Source organism: Theropithecus gelada, chromosome 16, assembly GCF_003255815.1.
Source record: "Theropithecus gelada isolate Dixy chromosome 16, Tgel_1.0, whole genome shotgun sequence".
NCBI classification, from domain to species: Eukaryota; Metazoa; Chordata; class Mammalia; order Primates; family Cercopithecidae; genus Theropithecus; species Theropithecus gelada.
This window is the reverse complement of record NC_037684.1, coordinates 26053984-26078766: the sequence shown is the minus strand read 5'-3', so window position 1 is coordinate 26078766 and position 24783 is coordinate 26053984. Positions and strand designations below refer to the sequence as shown.

The window sequence follows — 24783 nt, the reverse complement described above, 5'->3', positions numbered from 1 at the left end:
GCGTCGGGGAGGGGGCGCCAGCGCGGGCTGCGGGCGCCACAGGGAGCCGGTGGGCTCCGGGCGCGCTGCCAGGAGGGGCCGCACCGTGGGGGCCGCCGCCCGTCACCACGTGGTGGTGGCAGCGGCGGGGTCCAGGGCGCCTTCCCAGCTGGAGAAACCCGGAGCAGCCGGGGAGGAGGAGGCGGAGGCGGCGGCGGCGGCGGCGGAGGAGGAGCGGGGCGGGCGGGAGGGAGGGGGTTGGGGGGAGGGGTGGGGGGTGGGGAGAGACCCGGCGGCGGCGACAGGGCGAGGAGCAGAGCGCGGTGCCAGGGGGGTGGGGGCACTGGTGCCCGTTTGGGGAGGGAGCAGGCGGAGGGGGTAAGCTGCGATTACAAGCAGGAACCGGCAGCTGTGAGTCCCCGGCTGGGGCTAGGGCGGGGGGAGGGGAGCGGCGCCCGGGTCGGGCCTCGGGGGTCGCGGGGTGGGCAGGAGGAGGCGGCGGGAGAGCGGCTGGCAGCCGCACGGGATGGCTGGGAGGGAAGGGGTCCGGCGTCGGCCGGCCGCATCCCCTCGCGTCCCCCTCCGCCGCCGCTTCTCAGGCCGCTCCACCCCCGGAGCCCCTTCCCCGGCCCCGAGAGGGTGTCCGGGGGCCCCGGGCCCGGCCGGCTGTGGGGAAGGGGGCTGAGTGGTCTCGGTCCCCGAGAGGGGAGGGGCGACAATTTCTGTCGGCCGAGCGAAAGGGGTTTAAAGGGCGGCTCTTAAAGGAGCCGCAGGAGGGGCCCGGGCCGACCGAGGCACGCACCCCTTCCCCAGCCCCCTTCCATTGCGCTCATCCGGGCGCTGGGCCCAGAGAGGAATGCGGAGGAAAGAGGCATTTGTGGGGCGGCCTCGGGGACAGAGCCCCGCTAGGGGTGTGGGCGCAGCGGGGCGGGCAGGGGTCTGGGGGTGTGAGCGCTGGCGCGCGGAGCTGGGGGGAGGGGATGGCGTGGGAAGTAGAGGGTTAAAGGTGGGGCCGGCCTTACAAACGCGCGCACACACTCCTTACTCAGACCCAGTCACTCGCGTTTCCCTGGCACTTAGATGGGCCTGTGGGTGGCGGGGGATGGCGGGGGATTGAATTGGAGCTTGCGCCGGAGCCCTTTGTATCCCAAGCTCCTGCAGCCGGATCTGGGGGCCCCGCTGTCTGAACTCACAGCTCCCCGCCAAGCCCCCTCTCCGGGGCGCACACACGCTTCAGCGCGCGCACACACCTCGGACAGTCCCCTCGCGTCTCACGTGACATGCGGCCCCAACGTGCCACCCTGCCCACGCGCTCACGCACGCGTGCACACACACCAGCCTCCCGACCGCTGCCCCACTCCGTCCCGACGCCCCTGCGACCCTGAAGGCACTCATTGACTGACACACCTACACTCATTCACAGACGCACACCCCCCCCACACGCCAACCCCAGACACACATTCATAACCAGGCCCGCGAGAAGTACACACGCACCCCCTCACTGCCTACTCCTGCTTTCGGGAGCCTGAGTCATTCCTGCCCCCTCGTAGGGTTCCCCATTTCCCGGCGCGCAGGCACCCTGAGACGGCCTTGGGAATTCGTTCGCGTCCCCCTCCACCTGGGCCCCCTTCCCCAGTTTGCGCCCCGTGACACTCAGCCAAGGACTTCCTGTGGGTCCCAGGTCAGGGGCCAAGGGGTCCTGGACGGCTGCCACAACCCCGGAGCGCCCGGGGGAGGCGCTTCCTTTTCCTGAACTCTGGGATCCTGCGGGAGGAAGTGGGGAAGTTGGGCGGGGGTGCAGCCGAGGGCGTGCCGACTGTGGAGGGGCCGACCCTCGCGCAGCTCTGGACCTTCCTTGGGGAGGAGCTGGGGTGCCAGAGGCCCAGGCTAAGGAGCTTGGCGGCGAGGTATTTGGGGAAGTAAGGCCTGGGGTGGAGAAGCGCTAAGGACAGGGCCCGGCCCGGCTGGGAAGGCAGCCCTCTCCCATCCACAGGTCTCCCTGGGTTCTGGCAGGAGCCTGTCCCTGCTGCCGGCCTGGTTTACTTGTCCCTACTTGTCAACACCCTGGCAGTGGGGTCTTCACCTGGTTCCAGTCCGTTTTCTCCAAGGCGGCAGAGAGGATGGGGCTGAGGAGTCTGGGAATGGGCCATGGGAGTCCCCGCTGAGCTTGGGGCAGGAAGCTTTTGAGTTGCATTTCAGCCGGCCCCAGGGCGTGCAGAGCCAGGGAGAGGGGTACCAGGGACAAACCCTAGACAGACGGCCCCGTCCACGGTTGCTCCTGCTCTCCCAGGAGGCCCTGTGTGGGCCGTGGCCCGGCCCTCGCCATGGAGTCCATGTTCGAGGACGACATCAGCATACTGACGCAGGAGGCCCTGGGGCCCAGTGAAGTGTGGCTAGACGGTCCCGGAGACCCCTCGCTTGGGGACGACATGTGCTCTGCCTCCCACTTTGCCCTCATCACGGCTTACGGAGACATCAAGGAACGGCTGGGGGGCCTGGAGAGGGAGAACGCCACCCTCCGACGCCGCCTCAAAGTCTACGAGATCAAGGTCAGACCTTGGAGAGGAGGGTGCGCCTGACAGTGTGTGTGGGGTGGGGAGGGGTACTGAGAATCTGGCAGATACCAGGGATTCAAAAGAGGGGTCACTGTGCAGACTCTTGGGAACTTGAGGGTCTCCCATGAGAGATGTGGCTGTTCTGGATGCCGACTGTCTCCTGTCGGCTTTGGAAGGGCTGGATCTGGGATCTAAAACAGATCTGGTGGGTGGGAGATGGCTGCAGGCCCATGGGAATTGGGATCCCACTAGCCAAGGAGAAGGAGGGTCAAGGGTCTGAGGCAGGTTGTGGGGTTGGGGGCACAGCCAGGCTGAGGCCTGGGCTGGGCATCCGGGAACCCGCTCTCCTGAAGCCCTACCCCACCCGCAGTACCCACTGATCAGTGACTTTGGAGAGGAGCATGGCTTTTCTCTGTATGAAATCAAGGATGGCTCCCTGCTGGAGGTGGAGAAGGTCAGCCTGCAGCAACGGCTCAACCAGTTCCAGCACGAGGTGAGCCTCCCAGGCTGGGCGCACCCCCTGAGCATCTTGCTCCAGTCTGTTTCTGATACCCTTCCCTCCACACCCCCCAGGATCTGGCCTCTGCCCCTTTGATTAGAGATGTCCAGGTCCTCCCTAAGACCAGCTGCAGCTGCTCCTGCACCTCCGTAGGGTGCTGGGAGTGGGGGTGGGGAGGTGCAGTGAGCTTCCCAGCCCCAAGTCCAGTGTGGGACTGACCCTGTGGTGGGGCCCTCTGGGCCTCATCCAGTTACAGAAGAACAAGGAGCAGGAAGAACAGCTTGGAGAGATGATCCAGGCCTATGAGAAACTCTGTGTGGAGAAGAGCGACTTGGAGACGGAGCTTGGGGAGATGGTGAGGCCTGGGGAGCCAGGGGTGCTTGAAGATGTCGCGTTGGATTGTGCTGGTTGTGTGTGTGCATGTGTGCATTTAGTTCTGTGTGTGAGGATTCCAGCCTGTGACAGTATGCAATCCCATGTGTCACACACCACTTGTATGTGCCCTGCTTGTGTTCATGTATATCTGTGAGTGCCCGCCCGTTTGCCCTTGTGAGGGAGACTGCATGTGCTATCCATGTTGCAGTGACTGTGTGCATCCTGGCCATGCAGTGGCCCTGTGAGAACCTCTGTCTCTGTGTGTATGCCTGGCTGTCACGCTGGGGTGACCCTGTGCCCGTGAGCACTGCCCCGGGAGGCTGTGAGGGTGAGGGCAGAGGTGACCAGGAGTGTGTGACTGCTAGAATGGGCCTGTGCTTGGGTGTGCTTCTGAGTCAGGGTGTGGCTGTGCTGATGAGCAGGTCAAAATCAAGAGACAGGCCAGGCATGGTGGCTCATGGCTCTAATCTCAGCACTTTGAGAGGTCAGGGAGTTTGAGACCAGCCTGGGCAACATAGCAAAACCCTATCTCTACAAAAAATACAAAAAAGAAGTTAGCCAGGCGTGGTGGTGCACGCTTGTGGTCCCAGCTACTCAGGGAGCTGAGGTGGGAGAATCACTTTAGCCCAGGAGGTGGAAGCTTTGGTGAGCCAAGATCGAGCCACTGCCCTCCAGCCAGGGTGACAGAGCCAGACCCTGTCTCCAAAAAAAAAAAAAAAAAATCAGGAGACATGGTCTCAGCCAACCCCAAGCCATGACCTCAGTTAAGTCACTTAGCCTCTATCCCTCCTCTGAAAAGTGGGGCAAATATTAACACCCTCACCAGGCTGTAGTGAGGGTGATGGGGCATTCATATATAGATGCTTTGCCTTCATAATCACAGATATTTATGTGGCACTCAGGGTGTGCCAGGCACTGTTCTTTTCACCTGGCATACACTAGCTCATTTTAAATCTCAAAACAACCCTAAGAGATGAGTATGGGACTGTTATCCCCATTTTATGGAACAGGTGTGTGAAGCCCGGAAGCTCTTGTCACGTATGCAAATGGAAGTTCTGATGCTTCTGAGGGGGACTGGCCTCCAAACAGGAGGGCTGAGTGTTCTTTTAAGTGTCCCTGTGTGTTAATGACAGAGCAGGGGCATTAACTTGACCTAGCCAGGGGCAACAGCCCTCAACAGCTGCATTGAGGTGGCTGAGACGAGACTTCGCACTCACGGCCACTTGGAGAGTGGGCTTGGAACATGTGATCTGGGGCCTCTGCTGTAGTTTGGGGTGATGACTCTCCAGACATGGGGAAGTCCTGGGCCTGTACAGACCCTCACCTCTGTCTCTCTCTCCAGAGGGCCCTGGTGGAGACGCACCTGCGCCAGATCTGTGGTTTGGAGCAGCAGCTGCGGCAACAGCAAGGCCTCCGAGATGCAGCCTTCTCTAACCTGAGCCCGCCGCCAGCCCCGGCGCCGCCCTGCGCTGATTTGGACCTGCACTACCTGGCACTGAGAGGGGGATCTGGCTTGAGTCATGGTGAGATCTCAGTGACCCCAACTTACTCACCTCCTAGTCCCCAACCCCCATTTCAGCATTCCTAGACACCTCCCGCTTACTTACCATCCCATTTGTAATATAATCTATTTCTCCATAATCACCCCATCCTCCCTTACCTGCTGTCCCCTCACCTCACCGCACTGTTACCCTAATTTCTCCCCTTCTAACTCGGGCATTCCGACCACCTCGTTGCAATTCCTGCGCCTGCCAGCAGAGGGCACCCCCACCCAGAGTCCCCCTGCCCCTTCTCTGGCTGTGACTAGGAGAGGCCCCTGCAGAAGCTCTAGACTTGAGTCTGGCCAGTAAAGCCTTCAAGAGCCCATCTTATTTTTTTCCTGGCCTCCAGGAAGATTAGAAATGCGGCTCAGCCCATCTTTCCTCGCTGCCCTTGTCGCGGTCATCCCTCCTTGGCTAGCTGTCCTGGCTTCTCTCTTGAATCCTCCATGCTGCATCCTCCCCTGTTTCACTCTGTGTGGCTCTGGGAGCTGGAGGAGGCAGCTGAGCCCACCTGACGTTGTCCTGTCCACCGACAGCAGGCTGGCCGGGCCCCACACCCAGTGTGAGTGACCTGGAGCGGCGGCGGCTAGAAGAGGCTTTGGAGGCAGCGCAGGGAGAGGCCCGGGGGGCTCAGCTCCGGGAGGAGCAGCTCCAGGCAGAGTGTGAGCGGCTGCAGGGGGAGCTGAAGCAGCTGCAGGAGACCCGGGCCCAGGTAAATGCAGGGACCTGGAATAGCTTCTGGAGGTCCAGGGCTGGACCTTCCCCACTGTGTGCAGACTGGCCCAGGGAACGGTAGAGAAGGGCCCTGGCAGGGGTGAGCTTGGGCTCTGACCTCTCCATCTTCTTCCTTAGGATCTGGCCTCCAACCAGTCGGAGCGGGACATGGCATGGGTGAAAAGAGTTGGGGACGATCAGTAAGTCACAGTGGTAACCCTGGGCCCCCTAGGTTTGCCTTTCGTCCCTCCGTGATGTTTGGGAGACCTCCCCACCCAGCCCTCAGGGATGTAGTGTCTGGGCTGCTGTTGCTCTGTGTGCATCCTTCATAGGAAGGAGGTGGGGTTCTTTTTTTTTTTTTTTTTGGAGACAGAGTTTTGCTCTTGTTGCCCAAGCTGGAGTGCAGTGGTGTGATCTTGGCTTGCCGCAACCTCTGCTTCCCGGGTTCAAGCAACTCTCCTGCCTCAGCCTCCCGAGTAGCTGGGATTACAGGCATACACCACCACGCCCAACTAATTTTTTTAATTTTATTTTTAGTAGAAAATGGGGTTTCTCCATGTTGGTCAGGCTGTTCTCGACTCCCAGGAGGTGTGGTTCTTGAGTGGGATCTGGGACATTCCCTTTGCTTTCCTCTGGGGCCCAAGCCTGTATCTTCTGGAGATGCTGGGGCTAAGTGACACTCGGCTGCTTTGTCGCTGTGTCCAGCGTAACATCCCCTGCTGAGCTTTTGGGCCTCCGTAGGGCCCCATTTTCTATTGCAGTGACAAGGCCCAGTGAGTTGGGTTCACCCTCCCCTCCGTAGTGAGGAAGAGGGAGGTGGTGTTTCTCGGGATTTGTTAGGCCTTGTCTGCTGATCTCAGGAGAGAGAAGCCTGAGGCTTAGAGACAGGAGAGGCTTCCTTGGGTTCACACAGCCACGGGGTGGGGAGTTAGAATCTGCTCTGCTGAGGTGCTCCCTTGGAATCCTACCAAGAAGGGGGCAGCAGAGAGTGGCAAGGGAGCTGTGTTGGTGGGGGACCCAGTGTTGGGGCCTCCAGGGGGGCACTGGGCAGCAAGGGAGGAGTGAGCAGCCACCCGGCAACAGTGGAACCTGGTGCCTTCCACATCCGCACTGAACTCACCCTCTCCCACTTTCTGAGAAACAGAGCTCAAACCTCTTTCCGCCTAAGTCCTCTCCCCTAAGATGAGCTGTGTGGCACAGACTCCCTACTCTAATTGGAGGAGAAGACTGAGGCCCAGAGAGGGGCAGGAACCAACCCCCCAACGCACAGCATACCCAGCTCCAGGGCTCCAGAGGTCTCCTGCCCAGCAGGCTTCTTCCTCATCTTCCTCCCAGCCTCTGGCCAACTGGGGATACCCCTCGCCTACCTCCCCACCTTAGGGTGAGGGCTTGGGTGGAGCTGTGATAGCTGGGGAGGTGGTGAGAACGCAGTTTGTGGGACTGGTGGGTGGGACCCCTCGGCTAGGCCTTTGTGGAGAGGGTCCACCCTAGCTTGTGGCTGGGGCTTGGGGCCCATCATAGCCCATGTGCCCAGACCTGGAACACACACACACACACACACACACACACACACACACATTCTCCAATCCTAGCTTGTCCCAGAAGTCATGCTGTAGGGCCCTTTGTGGGTCACTGAACCCAGTCCCCTCTTATCAAACCAACAGTGAATCTCCCTGAATTGGTAGAACTCTAAGGGAGGACATTTTGGTGGGGCTGGAGTCTGGCTTCTCAGGCTTTGAATCCCAGGGACCTTTCTTTACTGACTTGGACTCTACCTCTCTGGATTCCACAGGCTCAGGGGCCAGTCAATGCTGGGAGATAGGAGAGGCGGTGGGTAGAGGCAGAGAAGAGGCAGTGGCTCCCAGGGGCCAAGGTTGTATTTTATAAGTGAAAGGAAGCCCACCCCATAAGGGACTAGGAGGCCGTACCATCCACGCTGCCCATTCTAACAAGAGCAGCCCCTTCCCTCTCTCTCTCCCAAGGCGCTGCCCTTCTCAGGCCCTTTGGCTGGAGGGAGCTGGGCTCTGCTTGGGGACTGGCCCCACAGGCTTACCAGAGGCCACCTCCTGGCTCCTCCCCTCCTTCCCTCTGATTCCGCTCTGCCTCCAGCCTCCCAGATCTCTGCATCTGGAGCCAGCCAGGCCCTGCTGCCCAGCCACACGCTTCCTTTCAGGCCGAGCGAGCATCTCTGGACAGCCCTAGTTTGGCAAGCGTTAATTCTCAGAGGAAGTCCTCACTCCCCCGGTAGTTTTATTTTCTTATAAACTCAGCTCCTTTTGGTAATAGGCTGCTTCCCGAGTGCTCCCTCCCCTGTCCTCCCACCCAAGGAAGCCTCAGTCACTTGCTTTCAGCATTTCTTCCCCCACTAGCGCCCCTCTTCCTTCTGTTTCCACCTGACTTTCCAGGCTGGTCGGAATTTTACAAGTAGGCTTTTCCGGGAGTGGAGTGAGTGTCGAGGCTGGATGACCCAGGTTGGTGGTGTGACTGGGGTGAGGAGGACCAGGATGTGAAGGCTGAGGAGGGGGACACACAATTCCTGAGTTCAGCCCACTCTTAGGCGGGAGTCTTCTGTATGGTGAATTCTGTATGTATGTATGCCCCCCTGTCTTGGTCTAGACACCTCCAGGGCAGCCAGTTTTATTGCGGGAGTCCTCAAGGTTAACTGCCCCCATCCCCATCTCTATTGATTCCCTTCCCTGGGTCCTAGCCCCAGCCCTAGGGTTTCCCAGTCCCTTCCTTCCCAGCCCCTGGCCCACAAGTTTTGGCCGTTAACGTTCCCATGCAAACAGACACCCAGATCAGACTGAGCCAGACTACTCCCCTCCAGGTCTGACCCCCTGGGAAACCCATGGTTTGGTTAACCTAGCTCCTGGGGACAGAGCCCAGGGAGACAAATTGCCCCAGAGGAAGAGCCACTGGGGGTCACGCAGAGGCCAAAGGCAGTGATGAGGGAGGCAGTGGGAGCAGAGCCCACCCTGCTCCTGAGGATACACAGGGAGGTGAAGACCCCTTGGGGGGGTCGCAGCCCAGGTGGGAGGTGCAGCACCCACAGCCCCTTTCTCTCTGGGCCCAGCTCCCCAGTCTGGGGTTCCAGAGTGGGGCCTTTATGAGGCTGTGGCCATGCTGAGGGGGAGGGGAAATTAGGAGGGGACTCCTTGAGGGGGATAAGGGCTCTGAGGGGACACGGGGTCTGTGAGGGGAATGAGGACCCAGTAAGGGTGGGCTCATCTGTGCAGGGTCCATCTAGGAGAAGATGGGGACTCAGTATGGGCGATGAGGGAAAAACTGTAGGCCTTTCTTTCTTCCCAACGCTGGGGGCTCAGCGCTGCAGCCCGGGCCCTTTTCCGCACCACCTCCCCCCTACCCCTCTCTCCACCCACAAGCCTCTGCGTGGGCTGCGGTTAGTGGTGGGAAGAAGTGTGAACTCGAGAGAGAGGATGGAAACTCTGCACGGAGGTCAAGGGCAGCGTGGGGTGGGTCAGGACGGAAGTCGGAGACCCCCGCATACCCTGAGCGTAGCCTCATGCCCCAGAACCAGCAGGCCCAGGGCCTCCCCCTTCACGCTTCTCACCCTCCCTACTTCCTTTCTTTCAAGTCTCCTTCGGCCAGGGCACCCTCGCTGCACTCACCGGAGTTAACCCCTGAGCACTTGCAGCCTCGGGGGCTCCCAGAGCCTGGTGAAGGGCTCTAGGCGAGTCTGAGGGATGTGTGGGCTTTCAGCCCTAGTCCTTGGTGCTTTGCCTGCCAGCAGGGTCGGGGGCAGCTCGTGCCCGCGCCCTCTTCCTCGATGGGAAACGCCCATCTTCCCTCCTTAAACTGAAGCCACTAGGCTGGTGTCTCCAAGAAAAGTCTCAAAGCAAGTATCCCCCTTTCTCCACTTGTCTCCTAGGCACTCCCCTGAACTTTTTTTGTCCATGCCAGACACTATGTGAGCAATTTACCTACAAAATCTCATTTCATTCTCACAAACGCGATGTAGGTATCATCCCCCTTTTACAGATGAGCAAACTGAGGTGCAGAGAAGTGAAGTAATCTGAGAAGTTCAGTAAGAAGTTCAGTGCAGATGCCAAGTGGGTCCTGAGCAGATGGGGTGATGGCGCCTCGGTGGTGTGTTTCTGGTTCAGGTTCTTCTTCAGGTAGAAGGCCCTTATATGAGGGACGACTGTGTGATTTGTTGACCAGACTGGATCACTTTTGAAACTGAAAGGGGGCACTATTAATAATTATGCTGGGGCAACTAGTGTGAACCGGGACAGTCCTAGGCCAACTGGGATCTCTGGGCACCCCGCCTATGTGAACTCTGGTTTCCAGGCCTAGCCCTGAGCTGCTCCAATCAGCTGCATCTGGGACGGCTTTCTAGACCCGGGAGCTCTGGTGGATTGGTGGCAGGGGCTGCCACGAAGAGCCAGGCTTTGGGGAACCCACCAGTCATAGCTGGTCGAGGAGAGTGAAGGGGCTCAAGGCGCCCGAAAGGAAGTGGTGGAGCACTGGGTTGTTGCAAAGCAACTTCCTCCTCCCCACCGGCCCGCAACCTCAAGTCCGCTCCACGGCCCGGTGCCTGTGGTCCCCTCCCCGAGGGTCGGGCGGGAAGACTGATGCTGGGTGTGCCTGTGGGTGGTGGAAAGTTTGGTCCCTAAATTCACCCACAGGGGTGAGGTGGCTGGGGCAGCGGGGGGCAGCTTCAAGCAAGGATGGAAGGGCCCAGGAAGGTTGGATTTCTGTTTTCCTCCCAATTCTGTATCAGACAATGATGCTGACCAGATGAACAGCTCTAAACCTAACCCTAATCCTAACCCTTTTACTGCTCCCATCCCTGACTCTAACCCTATTCCTGATCCTGATCCTCAACTCTGTCCATAATTTTGGCCACGTGCTACATCAACCCCACTCCTAGTCTGACGCTGGCTCCTTTAATCCTGTCCTCAAGGCCGTCCCCAGCTCTAATGCCGTGACACCGTGACACCGCACTAACCTGAATTCTGACCCTGAGGCATCCTCACCTGGCTCCAGGGCAGCACGGAGCATGCGAGATCTCAAGTGTCTTGCAGCTGGTTTGGGCAGAAAGAGGCCTTTTACAGAGGAGGTCGCTTAGGTCACAGACCTTACTGATCTCAGTTGCTTTAACAGTACAATGATGATTATCGTTTCTGGAAAAGTGTGTGAGATCCGTGAATTATTCGTGGAAAGACTGAATGAAAGGATGTGAAGGATGGAATATTCGCAGCCCAGGGTCCCTCCTTCATGCCAGCTCTGCCATTTGCTCTCTGGCACCTCCGAAGTTGCCAGCTTGAGGTGCCAAGAACCTGCGTTTGAATCTGCTGTGTGCCACTGCCACTCTGTGACCTTGAGCCAGCCTCTTAATTGCTCTGATCTTCCATTTCCACATGTGCCTATCACCCCCAAGGAAGGGGTGGTGATTCTCAGGGCTTCCAGGCCACTGCCAATGTCCCCAGCCCCCGCCTCCTCTTTGTCTTTCCCTTCTGCTGCTGCCTTGCCTTTCCTCTCCCCTGCTTCCCGATTCTTTGGGGGACAGTATAGCATAATGGTCAGTAGCCTGGACTTTGGAGTCTAGGGGACAGAGCTCCCATCCCAGCAACTCCATTACTAGTAGGCTTTGTGATTTTGGTCAAGTAACTTAACCTCTGTAAGCCTCAGTTTTCTCATCCCTAAAATGAAGGTAACAGTCGCAATGTCGTAGGGTTGTTGTGGAGATGAATAAAGTTTTCAGCAGAGTGCCTGGCCTGGGGTGAGCACTCATACAGATCATCTGATTCTTTTCTCTCTGGGTGCCTCCTAGGTTCTGAAAGACTCAGAACTTATTCCTATCATGTAAGCAATAAAGCAGCATCCAGATGCAGCCATCTGCTGCCATTTACCTGACCCATTCTTCCCAAAGAGTCATGATGGTGAAAAAAGCGCTCAGGTGTGGGCCAGGAAGCCAGGAAATGGAATGTGTATTTCGGTGCACGTGTGCAACTCTTGGTTGTGTTGTGAAGTTGAGATTTTTTTTTCCACTGAATTGGCAGTGTTTTCAGTGAGTCATTCAGGTCGTTAGCATCTTCAGCGGCCCAGGCCTGTGCATCTTGAGATGGAGAGAGACACTCAATGAAGGGGGAGGTCCCAAAAGGCCATGGGGCATCAGGAGGAGGTCAGGTCAATCACCTTGCATGGGACTTAGCAGTCTTTGTGAGGGTTGCCTGAAGTTCTCAGTGGACAGAACCCCCCTGCCTCAGGCCCCAGGGGGCAGAGCTGGGAGAGGGGCTGGGCATTCTGGGCCAGGGGCTTCTTCCTTCCATTTTTGGCCACCCTGTCTGTTTCACTGTGAGAAGGATGCCAGGGGCTGGGTGGTAGAAACTGGAGTAGCTCCTGACAAGGGGAGGGAGGTAAGCAGGGGAGTGACAGGGGCCTGGGAACTGAGTGTGGCAGGTGAGATTTCTGAGGAGGGGTGTGAAGACAACGACCTGTATCTGTCGCCTGAGATACAGCAGTGAAAGTGGATGGGGAGAGAAGCTTTGTCTGTGTGTATAGAGGACCACACACTGTCTGTGCCCTGCCCAGAGCCCTCTCCTGCCCCTGCTGTCAAGGAGATAGCATGATCCTGCCCTCCGAAAGCCCCCAGTCTGATGGGGGACACAGAGCTCCTGCCCACAGATGTCCTCGGTCTGGAGGGGGAGCCTTCCCTTAGGGAGTCCCCAATTTGATGTGGGACACACCTGGACTTCCCAGTCTGATCGGGGAGACGCCGTTTCTTCCCACAGACCCATGAGCTGAGGGTGAGGGGGCACAGGACACATTTAACAAAAACAAGGGCTGAGATGTGATGGGATGGAGGCCGCAGGGTCTCCCCAGCAGCTTCTAGGACTCTCTGCCTGCCCAGCCCTGCTCACCATCAGATGGGTGGCAAGGACTCTCCCTCCCTAAGAAGAGGGCTGTCTCCCAGAGACCTGGCCCATTTGCAGTAATTTGGCTTTGGCCCAAATGGGTTAAAAATAGTCTTGTGGGAGGGGCAGTTTCGGCCCCAGGATTAGTAAGAGAGAGCCAGTGAGCGGAGCAGGGAGCCTAGTCATCTGCCCTCTCCACTTCTCTTTTCCTGCCCTCTGAAGCCCTAACCTCACGACTTCCCCTCCTCTCCTTTAGGGTTAGACACACACACACACACACACACACAAACACACACACACACACACACCCCTATGCTCATTCACCCCTTTCCTCATTCATCAGCCTGGCCTCACAGCTGTCTTCACACTCTCCCATCCACATGTCCATCACTATGGGATGGGGATAGGGCCCTCCAGGCTTTAGAACTTGGGCCCCCTTGACGTCTCTGTCCTGGGACAAGACCTCCCCTGAGAGGAGATCTGTGTGGAGTGACACCTGGTATTTTCTCCCAGCTCCAGCTTCCACTAAGTTCCTGAGTCCCTTCTGGAGTTGGAGGTGGGGAGAGCCAAAGAAACCCAAATCTCTGCCTTCAGGGAGATTCAAAGCTCTGTCCACACTCAGAACAGTGATGAAGGCAGGGCCCAAGGGCATGGCAGAGCCTCCCATAAGGTCAGGGAGGGCTCCTGGGACCTCGCAGGCCACAGGGGGAGAAGGCAGAGAGCAGTGGAGTGATGACCTTCCATGGTTCTGGGTTGCAAATGACCTAGAAAGGAGGGGAAAAGGAAGTGGGTGAGGTTCCTTGCCAAGTCTGTTCCAGCTCCATGAGGGTGGGTGCCCAAGATGCCTGAACAGGAAGCAGGGAGGAAGAAAGGGAGGGAGAAAGAAAAATGGAGGGAGAGGCTCAAATGCCTTATCCACTTACTGAACATCTGCTGGTTTCCACGCCCTGGACAAGGTGCTGGGAATATAAATACAATGACATAATCCTCACCATCAAGGAACTCCCCATAAAGTTCTAGAACAAGGCAGCCTTTGAGAAGTGCCCGGTGTGACTGGCACTCCCTGCAAGTGTGCAGTGTACAGCAACTGTTCACAAAGATCTCAGTGTTAAGGCCTTGGTGGAGTTGTACAGCAAGGAGGTCCTGGGAGGGGCAAGGCTGAAAAGAGCCCAGAGGCAGCTTTGAGGTGGAGCCAGGTGCAGTGGACATGGAATTGGGTTGGCTTGTGGTTAAGTTTATCAGTTAGCACCTCCACCAGCCAGGAAACCATCTTCACTTATGGAATGAGCTATTCTATGCAGCAGGGTCCCCAACCTTTTCAAAGGTGAGGACTCTTCATGGATCCCACTCCCAGTACACAGATTATACTTACAACACTTTTAGTATGCACTGCTTGAGAAAATTCACAGTGACAGAAGCTACTATAAATTCAGTACAGCTTTTTAATGAATCCATGCTTCAATTCATCATCACAGCTTTTGCACAGATTAGAAAAACATTCACACATACCTGTATGAGCTGTGTTCAGGCCACGGACAGTGCCTGATGCACGCAGGGATTCAGGGATTTGGAATCTCTGTTCCCTGTCCCTGCACTTAGGCTGGGAACCACTGCCCTAGCCCAGGGAATGGGTCTCAGCATGCTCCCTGGAAGAGGTGGCTTTTGAGCTGGACCTTAAAGGTAGGGAGGATTTCCGCAGTTGGGGTAGGAGCACCCTGCGGGTGGGAGGGAGCATGGTGGGGCCAGATGCTGGGGCAGAGCCAGTTCTTCCTCCACAGCTGGGACGGTAGACTCATTGCCCTTCTTGTCTTCCCCACTGCCCTCTGACTTCAGGGTGAATTTGGCGCTGGCCTACACCGAGCTGACAGAGGAGCTGGGCCGGCTTCGGGAGTTGAGTTCCCTACAGGGGAAAATCTTGAGGACTCTGTTGCAGGAGCAGGCCCGGAGTGGCGGTGAGATGGGGCAGGGCAGGGGAGGCTGCGGCGGGACCCGGGAAGGAGCCGGTAGCCATGGCAACCATCTTGGTCCTGGGAACCACCCTTTATTTCCTTTCCTGTGGCCTGGAGTTGGTGGGCATGGGTCCGGGCAAGCCCCTGGCGCTCCAGTTCTGAGGTCTTCTCTCTGCACTTTTGTCCCCCGACCCCGTCCCGGTTTCTTTTCCAGGCCAGAGGCACTCGCCACTGTCACAGCGCCACTCGCCGGCCCCCCAGTGCCCCTCCCCCTCCCCGCCTGCCCGAGCGGCTCCCCCTTGCCCCCCGTGCCAGTCCCCCGTCCCCCAGCGCCGCTCTCCCGTGCCCCCGTGCCCCTCGCCGCAGCAGCGCCGCTCTCCGGCCTCGCCCTCCTGCCCGTCGCCCGTCCCGCAGCGCCGCTCGCCGGTGCCGCCGCCGTGCCAGTCCCCCAGCCCGCAGCGCCGTTCCCCGGTGCCCCCCAGCTGCCCGGCCCCGCAGCCCAGGCCGCCGCCGCCGCCCCCGCCGGGCGAGAGGACGCTGGCCGAGCGCGCCTACGCCAAGCCGCCCAGCCACCACGTGAAGGCCGGCTTCCAGGGCCGCCGCAGCTACTCAGAGCTGGCGGAGGGCGCGGCCTACATGGGCGCCTCCCCGCCCTGGCTGCAGGCCGAGGCGGCCACGCTCCCCAAGCCCCGGGCCTACGGCAGCGAGCTCTACGGCCCCGGCAGGCCCCTCAGCCCGCGGCGCGCCTTCGAGGGCATCCGGCTGCGCTTCGAGAAGCAGCCGTCGGAGGAGGACGAGTGGGTTGTGCCCACCAGCCCGCCCAGCCCGGAGGTGGGCACTATCCGCTGCGCCTCCTTCTGCGCGGGCTTCCCCATCCCGGAGTCGCCAGCCGCCACCGCCTACGCCCACGCCGAGCACGCGCAGTCCTGGCCGTCCATCAACGTGAGTGGGGCGCCCGCGTTCCGCCCACCTTGGACCGGGCCTTGAGATTGAGACCCCAGAGCTTCACGCTCCGTTGGGGGCCCTGCCCCTTTCGGGTGTCAGCACACAAACTATTCACCCTCCTTGAACCCCGGGCCACAGTCTAGGTCCCTTCACCTCCCTTTCCCGAGGTCATCTGTCACCAGAAATTGGGGCCTGCCCCATTAAGATTTCGTTCATTTCCTTGGATGAGGATATGGTCTTTGGAGTGAGTGACAGTTCTGCCTTTGATTCCGAACACCAGCACTTAATAGCTGTGGGACCTTGTGCAAGTTACTTATCCTTTCTGATCCTCAATATTCTCATCTGCAAAATGGGGATAATGATTATAGTATCTGATTACCTTATAGGGTTCTTAAGAAGCAGGCAGTGAGCCTAAAGCAGTCAGCACAGTGCCTGGCTCAAGCATTTGCTATTATATTGGCTATGGTGATGGTGGCTACTGACCATAGCAGGCCACCAGCCAACACACGAACAGGCCTGTTTATCCAGCTCCCTCCTTCAGGCCTCAGAGCGCTTGCCCTTTTCTGTCAGTCCTGAAAGACAGAAGCCTATCTCAGGGCTCAATCGTTTCACTGAAATAATGAGTTCCCTGAATGTGAAAGCCACCCATTGCAACCTGGAAAGACCAAAATATACTCCAAAGCCAGACAGAAAATTATTTTGGGGTTGTACCTTGTTTAGGATTGTCCATTGCTTTGAGTTATCCGGGAGCTGTGTCTTAGTCACTCTGGGGGCATGTCTGGGTCTTGGTTTCCCTCCTTACCACAGATGCTGTGGCAAGCTGAGCAGTGACTCTCTCATACCTGCCTCCTGGGGACCCTGTCCCTGGGCAAGTGCGTGGACACTGAGCTGGTGTGGGGGAGGACGGTGCTGAAGAAAGGGTGGCTGAACCCCTCCTGCATGCCACAGCCCTGCCTGCCCTGGGTCCTGGGACAGGGCAGGCTGGGATGTGGGTACCATGAGTGGGGGCTGGGGACCATAAGTGACTTCCTTCTCTCCCCACAGTTGCTGATGGAGACGGTGGGCTCCGACATCCGCAGCTGCCCCCTCTGCCAGCTGGGTTTCCCTGTCGGGTACCCGGATGATGCCCTCATCAAACACATTGACTCCCACCTGGAGAACAGCAAGATCTAGGGCACCACCCCCACCCACTGGCTGTTTCTCTGTCCTCTCCTGTCACCCCCAAACACTCACTTTGAATGCTGCATGAATTTCGTGGGGGGTCCCTGCCCCTTGCGACCCCCAGATACCTCCACTTGCTACCGAGTCAACGTGCGTGCCGTCTTCCCTGGTCCAGGCACCACTCAGCTCTGGCCCTTCCTGGGAGGTCAGTCGAGGCTTCCCCCATGCTCCTGGTTTCTGCTTGGGAGGTGGGGACTTGGGCTGGGATGGGGATGGCATACCCCTCCCAGGCCTCTCCTTTTGCCTTTCTGTTCTTAAACAGGGTTGGATCCAAGAAGGTGTCTAGTGCTTGGGCCTGGGGTGGGGGGAAGGTGTTAGAGGACTCCAGGAGCTCCTGCACCCCTCCCCAAATGTCCATCTTTTTCAGATGGGGCTCTGTCTGGGGAGCATCCACAGGCTGTCTTTGGGGTCTCAGAGCCTGCTCTGAGCACTGACCCCAATTCCTCCATCCTGTGGCCAGCCTAGGGCTCATGGCATGGGCCCCCATTGGGGGAGGGAGGTATCTTGTTTCTTGCCATCCCTACAGGCCAGCCCTGTCCTCCTTTCCCTGTTCTGCCCACTCTAGGGAATAGGGAGGGGTGGAGAGGAGAAGGAGGATCCTGGAGGACTGGGAAGATCTAGCATAAAGAGTCTTCTCTGAGGGCCAAGGCCCTACACCATGCCCCTATGGCCAGGGGACTGTCTGCCAGCCTCCCAGACCCATGCCCTCCTGACACCCCTGGCACTGAGGCACAGATTGTGAAGGCAGATGCCCCCTCAACCCTCCACTGGAGCCTCTGACACCACAGGTGCCCTGGAGCCCTTGTGTGACTCAGCCTCTGTTAGCTGGGTGGGTGTCACCAGCCCCTGCCTCCCAGGCCAGAACCTGAGAACAGGCCCAGGGTGCTGTGGAGATCAACTTCAAAAGAGCTAACCCCTTCCCACACTCCACCCACCCACCTACATTTCCTCTGTGAAATCTACCTCAGAGTTGTACCCTCAGAAGGACGGGTAAGCAGGAGGCCAGGGGGTCCCCAGGGCTGAGGTGGGGAGCTTTCTACGGCGAAAGCCTGCCACCCCACAATGAATCCACCCCGCTCCACTGCGCACCTCTCCCAGGTCTCAGCTCCGGGCGGGGAGCAGTGGCCGCTACCGACAGCGCATGTCCCGCTCTTATCCAACTCTTCCAGGCCCTACCTCCCTGCACCCCTCCCCTCCATAGAGCAGGGGAGTGAAGGGGTGTGTCGGGCGGGGAAGGGGCCAAGGACATGTCTTTGTACCCTGAGCATCCCCAGGGAGGGGAAATGGGGAAGGGGGCCTGGAGAGGGGAGGTGGGGCCCCCTGTGCTCTCTGAACAAGTTAAAAGTCCAAATAAAACTTACCTGTTCCATCTGTGCTCAGTCTGTGCCCTCTGTGGCTGGGGGCAGGGCAGGGGGCGGGTAGAGCTCTTGGTAGCAGGAGGTCTTGGAAAGTGTGTCTCAAGGGACTATGACCATGGGAGGTAGACACTGGGCAAGTAGGGGATGCATGGGGCACCCACATTCAGAGCGGTTCTGGAGGTGTAGACATGTAAGTGGTTGCAGATGACTTGTGGCATGGCAGTCATTAGAACAGATAGATATAAAGCAGCCACCCAGTCCCGAGCAGGCCTCTTGAATTTCCCACCCAATAGGTCTGGCCAGTTGAGGTTCTAAAGCCTTGGGGTTTATCAGTAACAGTTATGTCTTCATCAAATGATTTCTGCTTGTCAGGAACCAGGCTGGGGCCTCAAAGAGGAAGAACATCCGTGTTCCATGTCCTCATGGGTCTAAGAACAGGGGAGGGCCTGGGTTCCAGGCTCAGCAGCTGCCTCAGAAGTCCCACAGCCTGGAAGGTCAGAGCTGGGTCATGAACCCATGACTTCTGTCCCAGCTGGGGCTGTGCCCTATGTCTGCAAAAAGTGCTTCAGTGACTTGTTCATCAACTGGGTGCCTTTCTCTTCCATGTGGCCGTTTTCGGTCAATAGTTCACTTAAAAACAAAACAAGGACAGAGGCAATTGCTCATTGAAGGTGTGAGGTTCGGCTCCAGAGTCAGGGCAAATGTGCCTTCCCATTCAATGCCAAAGACCAGACGCCTGTGGGAAGACTTCCCAGTCACTCTGGGTTCTCTGTTGCAGTTAACAGCTATGCTGCCTTCTCAGAGTTCATCCAAGCTCAATTCCACCCACAGCCAAGTCCTGAGTGCCAGGAGAAGTTTGACCAGCCGTCCCTATGTGACACGGGTTCATAGCCCTGGGAAAGAAGGTTTTGGAACCTTTGGCATATGGGTGCCCGTATAGTGCCCCCTGCTATTTCTCCATCTCCATGGAGGAAGGCAGCACCCAAGTTTCTGGACCTGGGTGCCTTTTGGATCTTTGGAAGCACTTAGGAGACGTGCATGAATGAATAAGGGTGGTTTAGGGACACACGAGGCAAAAAGAAATCCTGCTGTTGAGAAAAGGTGCAAAGGATAGCTGGGAATGAGAGTGCAGAGGCAGGGGGATGACCCAGGTAACCACCGCTGGTCCTTGCGCATGTCTGAAGGTGGGAGGGAACCCAAGTGTCCTGCAACCCGGACATTCTCCTGTCACCAGGGTGAGGGGGAGTGTGGGGACACAGGGCGCAGGTTCTGGCAGCTTGTCTCCTTGATTTCTAGGAACCTGGGAGAGGGCTCAGGTGCAGGGCGGAAAGTTGCTGGGGGCTGGGAGGGAATGCTGGGAAGGAGAGAAAGCTAGTGTGCCCCAGTCTTTAATTCTCTAATCCTCCCCCCTGCCCCTGCCACCAAAAGGAGAGGACATGGCATGGGGAGCTGGGAAAAGGCTAGGGAGCCCTGCCAGTCCTCATCCCTTCTCTCTCAAGGACTGTGATCATGGAAGGACACTTGCTACTCATTACTCTGTGGAGACAGGGAGGCAGGACACTGGGGCTGAGAAAATGCAGAGGCAAAGGGGTCTCTAGGCTCCTGGAAAGGGGAAGAGTGTGGGAAAACTGTGGCAGGAGCAAGTGGGAGGGAAGGAAGACCTCTGTTGAGGCTGGAAAGACACACATGGGGGACCCACTCACTCTCCCAAAGCCAGACATGCACAGGTGGGGGAAGATGACTTCACAGGGAACAAACCCCCCTCGGGCGCATCACCACATGCTGTATTAAAGGCCAGTGTCCCACGGTCTCTCTGGCTATACCCCTTCTCCCCACAGGGTTTCCCCAGCCAGAGCTACCAGGCCATGGAGACCCGTGCTCCTGGCCTGGGTCCCCATGCAGGCTGTGTCAGGCGATCAGCTGAGCACAGCAACAGCTCCTTTCAGCAGCTGGTGGTGTGTGTACGTGCACAAGTGTGCGGCAGAGTGTATGTCGGGAGCATCGGATCCTAACAAGGGGAGGGATGTGTGGGTGAGTCAGCCGTGTTAATCAGAAACACCTCACCCAGCTGATTAGGACTAATGAAGAATGGAGTGGGGGGGGACTCACTCAGTGATGTCTTTTTAGGGTAGGGAGAGCAGGACAGTTCCCCCTGTCCCATCTCTCCCTCAGCAAGGACAGGAACAGACCAACTTTGGCAGCCACAGGAAGAATAGAGGTCAGACATAAGGATGAACCACAAGGGCCAGGGGGCCCTAGCTGGAAAGGGGTGAGCAAGGTGTCTGAGGCAGTGGCCACGTAGTGTGGGGAAAATGTGTGAAATCCTCCAGCACCTGCCCCTATTCCTGCACTTCCTCCACTTTCTCTGTTTTGACCCCAGAGACATTCTCGGTGCTCAAGGCTGTGCCCCCTGGTTATCTTCTGAGAGCCAACCCACATCTGCAGAGGGCTGCGAGCCATGCTGTTCAGGGGCCTCTACCCTTTACACCGAAGCCCGGCAGAGAGGGCTCCAGCTTGAGGCACTTACTGGTTTGTGCATTCGCTGTTCATGCAGATGCCATGTAGATGCCATGGGGCTCTATGTAATGACCAGGGAGGGGTCTGGCAGGGCTGAGGGCACGAAGGGGCTATGCAGGGGGAACCTGGGCATCAGCTAGAGGCCCTCTCGGCTCCTGCCCTTCCTTGCAGCAGAGGCAGATGCCCCTGAGAACCCAGTCTTAGCCCACAGCTTCACCCATCCTGCATGCCAATTCAGCCAAGGGCAGAGTCACCAGGCGCATCTCACAGATGTCCTATTCAGCTATGTGAGTGTGGGCATGGGGGAGGGGGAGGGCTGAGGGGACAGGATGGGTGTCGGCCAGCACCTCAAACACCTCCTAATTTGCATTACCACTGACACCCTTCTTGACCAAGAAAATGGAGCCAGAAATAACAAGGCGGGAGGCGATTCCCTTGGGGGGGACTTTGAGTTTCCCTTTCCTTGCCTCCAACACTCCCACGGTGCAGGGGACAGGAGGTCAGCCCCACAGCAGGGCCCTGGGCAGGGGAAATGCACCGCTGTGGCTCATCCCTCTCCAGGTTGGGCAGACACCTCTTTCTAGCTTCCCACTTCCCTCAACCCCAAACACCTGAGCCCTGACCTTTCCTTCTTCAGAGCCTTCCCCACTCTATTCCTCTAGGAACCCTCTCCCTGGCGCCCCTCTGGCAGCTGTAATGACTCCAGCTCTACCTAACTGGGGAGTTGTCTCTGCCGGTGTTCTCAGTCTGTGTCCTGCCTTCCCCATCAGAATGGGCATTTCCCAGGGCCAAGGTCCGAACCTCCCCTGCCAATCTGGAACTAGCTCAATGGACCATTCTACATGGGAAACAGGCCACACAATAGAGCAGAAGGGCTTGCGATGAGATTCTAAAAATGGCATGAGGTAAATCCGGGTCCAGTGTGAGACTGTGGCTGTGTGGGGCGGCAAAGGTAGACCCCCGTTCCTGCAACCCCAGGGACTCCCAGCTCTGTCAGAGGCCTCTGAGTGTCAGGCAATGGGATCCTGGAGGAAAAGGATCAGGATAGTGGCAGTGCGACACCTTTGTCCCCTGCCCCAGTGACTGCAGCACAGACGCACAGACACATTTGATGCTCAAACTGTGTGGATTGAATTTACTTCCGTCCCAAAGAGGGGAGGGAATGGTGTGACAGTCACAGCTTGGAAGTGGGAAATGATGGGCCGTGGAGAGCAGGCCACCTCGCTGGCCAAGAGGTCCTGGCACCTGGCAGGGTGAGGTGGTGAGGGTGGAGGCAGAGCAGAAGGGCCTGGCAGGGAAACCAGGTCGTGAGAGACAGCGCGAGAGCTGTGAACGCACTGCGGGAAGGAGAGAATGGTGAACTGAGAACTCCCCCATACCTCCCTCCAGAGATGCTATTTTAGGGGGAGAGAATATATGCAGCGCAGGGGGCAGGGGTGGGGGAGCAGGCTCTCCTTGGGGGTCAGCTGGGCCACTGCTGCCTCTACTCTCCCAGGCATCTTCTTTGGCTCTGGGACCCCTAAGCCCTTCCTTCCTCTCTGGGAAAGTCTTCTTGTTCCCTCGAGTGTGAGGGTGGAAAGAACAAGCCAGGAGATTTGGAGCTGGCCTCTTGGTACCCTGTGAGGGTCCCTGGGGCCTCAGACCTAGGGGTAAGTTTCTATTTCCATTGCTTCCTTGGAAAGTGGGTGTGGAGGGCAGACTGTGAGGCAAGCACAGAGCCCAGTTCAGCAGGCCTGAGCACTTCTTGCACCCAACTCCACACTTAGGTGCTCTGCTCAGATCCTCCCTTAGTGTCAAGCAGGGGGAGTGAAATTTGGTGTTAGAGGAGGCCAGGGCGAAAGGCACATCCAGGCCAGCCGAGCTCCCACCGATAGTCGGACCTCTCCCACTGGGGAGGCCAACCTGCTCCTTGGCCCAAGGAGGCTAGATGGAGATTGCTATCAGATAGAACCCTTGCTTGGCATGAAGGGGAATTCTTGCACCCTAGTTCAACCCTCTGAAGGGCCCTGACTCATTTTGGGATGAAGGCTCCAATGCCCTGTGGGTTTATGTGGTGGCTGGGGGCAGGGGTGGGCAGGGTGGGTAGGGGATGAACAGAGACTTTTGTTTTCGTTTTTGGAGCTGGGTTGTTTCTCCACCTGATCCAGCTTCACCTGAAGGAGAGTGTTGGCTGGAGTGGGAGGAAGACCCAACTTCCAGCCTGGGAGGTGCTGGGCTCTGGCTGCAACAAAAGGAACCTTGGGTTAAACTTTAGGAAGAACTTCCTGGGGACACGTTTCCAAAGAACTGAGGGATCCCGTCCCCTGGATATTCACAGCAGATCCCTCTAGGGCTGGGGAGCTTGGCCTGGCCTTGGGAACAGAGGCAGAGAGGTGAGCAGAGAGACCCACTGTGGGAGGCGAGTGGGTGGCAGAAGGCTCCAGGCAAGAGGGATGAGGGTGGGTCCAGGCGTGAGAACACACAGGTCCCCAGGCCACAGCCTGGGTTAAGGGATCTGAGGCGGAAGAGTACAGGGAGGAAAGACTGCCGCTCCGCACCTCCTCTCACCTGTCCTGTCTTCATGCTTTTCTTCTTCTGGCCTTATGGGCCAGGGCAGAGAGGGGGTGGGAAGAAACAGCTCTGGTCCCTCTACCCATACCTCCCTGGAGCAAGAGACCTGCAGGACTTCTTGGTGGGGAGACTGAGATGAGACCTCATTTGGAGCCTCAAAGGTCAATGTGGCAGTGGAGCCAAGTCCCCTGGGACAGAGCAGCTGGAGGCAGTCAGTGAGGCGAGGGGCAGGGGGCCATGTCACTTTAGAGGGATGCCCGCCAGGCCTCCAGCCCAGAGCTGAGAAGGTGGCCAGGCTGATTGAGTAATGATCTTGCCCCTCCCCTTTCCTGGGGCCCTTGGCCTTGTGGGTGTTGCAGGAGCCGAACTCTCCCTTCCCCCCGCAGACAGCAAAAGCACACTGTGGATGGGAGGTGAGGGGGAGGATCAGGAGATGGTGTGAAGGAAATAGTTCACCCCTGCATGGGTAAGGGGGAAGGGAGAGGACAGTGCCCCCTGGTGCTGGCCTCTGTGGTGTTCCCAGCACACACAGAGAACTCACATGAGGGATCAGAGAGCCCTATGCCCACCTGGACATTCCACTTCCTCCCAGACTGGCAGATGGTTGTGCCTGAGGACAGAGGCAGTGCAAAGGTGAGACTTCGCACAGGGTCTCAGCACTCCCTGCGTCCTCTGAGCTCAGAGGTGTGTCTCTGGTCTCAGGTGCTGGCCTAGTCCCCCACAGACGGTCAGGCAGTTGCATTGTCACCACACCACCCTCCAGACTCACCCTGTCATATCACCCCAGATACACAAAGCACACAGACCGACCCAGTTCCATGCACATCCCTTCCCCACCTACCAGACTTCCAGGGCACCCACGTGCAGGGACACACTCCTCCCAACACACACAACCAGGATCACAGTGCCACACAGGTGTGTCCCAGGTGCCACAGGAACCCAGGAATAGTGCACACTAACACATGCATGGAAATCTCGCACCCATATGAAGACACGTACACTCCTGGCTCTGAATCTGACCTCATTATCCAGTGGTGTGCTGGCAAATGTTTAACAACCGGCTCTCCAATGTAAGCTACCTCAGCACTGAGCACTGGGAAGAGATACTCATAATCGGCTCTTGAGAGCTGGCCCACCACTCCATTATCCTTCATAGAAATCACATGACAAACCTTAAACGCGGCTGGGCAGCCCCCAGGAGGGCTGCACCTGGGCAGCAGTGACTCATCAGGGCAGCTTTTTTCCCCGTGGGAGTGCCTCCCCTTCCCTAGCTTCATGCACCCCCACTCCTGTCCGGACCCCACTTCCTGCCCCTTTCATTCCTCCTCCTCCCTCCCTGTCACTCAGGGCTGCGAGCTGTGGCTGGTACTCAGGCACATCTCGTTCATCCTTTCTCTCTCTGCCATGGCTGAGGCCACCAGGTGTGGAGGGAGACAGGCCCATTCCTAATTCTAGCAGGCTTCCTAGAGGAAGAGGACACGGCGATGCCATATGTTACCAAAATGCTGTAGCTCTCTGTGCCTGGGCTGCCACTGACCTGTATCCACATCCTTGAGCCAAGCCCATCCCTGTTTACTTTCTTCTTCTGTCTGGTCATGAGGACAAGGGGTCTGGTTTACACTGAAAATCGTGAGAAGAGGAGAGAATTCTCAGCTTGCAGGGTAGTGAAGGAAGCCGTTTGGAGCCTGTTCTGAGAGTG

The 24783-nt window shown here is 58.1% G+C and overlaps 1 protein-coding gene across 2 annotated transcripts; it reads left to right on the top strand.

The window, feature by feature from the left end:
• Window positions 1-279: 279 nt before the first annotated feature.
• On the top strand, window positions 280-18038 carry TBKBP1 (TBK1 binding protein 1). Of its 2 annotated transcripts, XM_025362234.1 has the most exons (10): window positions 280-390; window positions 2270-2528; window positions 2905-3027; window positions 3284-3388; window positions 4751-4931; window positions 5486-5661; window positions 5802-5863; window positions 14378-14496; window positions 14708-15435; window positions 16483-18038. In XM_025362234.1, exons 2-10 carry the CDS (start codon window positions 2304-2306, stop codon window positions 16609-16611), a joined length of 1848 nt encoding a protein of 615 aa, XP_025218019.1. In that variant the 5' UTR covers window positions 280-390; window positions 2270-2303; the 3' UTR covers window positions 16612-18038. The 2 variants fall into 2 exon arrangements, with proteins under 2 accessions (XP_025218019.1, XP_025218018.1); XM_025362233.1 differs by lacking the exon at window positions 280-390 and having other exon boundaries at window positions 1457-2528.
• The last annotated feature ends 6745 nt before the right edge of the window (window positions 18039-24783 follow it).

Excerpts from the sequence above, each read along its gene's own strand:
- TBKBP1 (XM_025362234.1), top strand. The coding sequence starts at position 2,304 with ATGGAGTCCATGTTCGAGGACGACATCAGCATACTGACGCAGGAGGCC. Across the intron at positions 3,028-3,283 it reads TCAACCAGTTCCAGCACGAG|TTACAGAAGAACAAGGAGCA; the intron begins GTGAGCCTCCCA and ends GGCCTCATCCAG. Across the intron at positions 14,497-14,707 it reads GGAGCAGGCCCGGAGTGGCG|GCCAGAGGCACTCGCCACTG; the intron begins GTGAGATGGGGC and ends TTTCTTTTCCAG.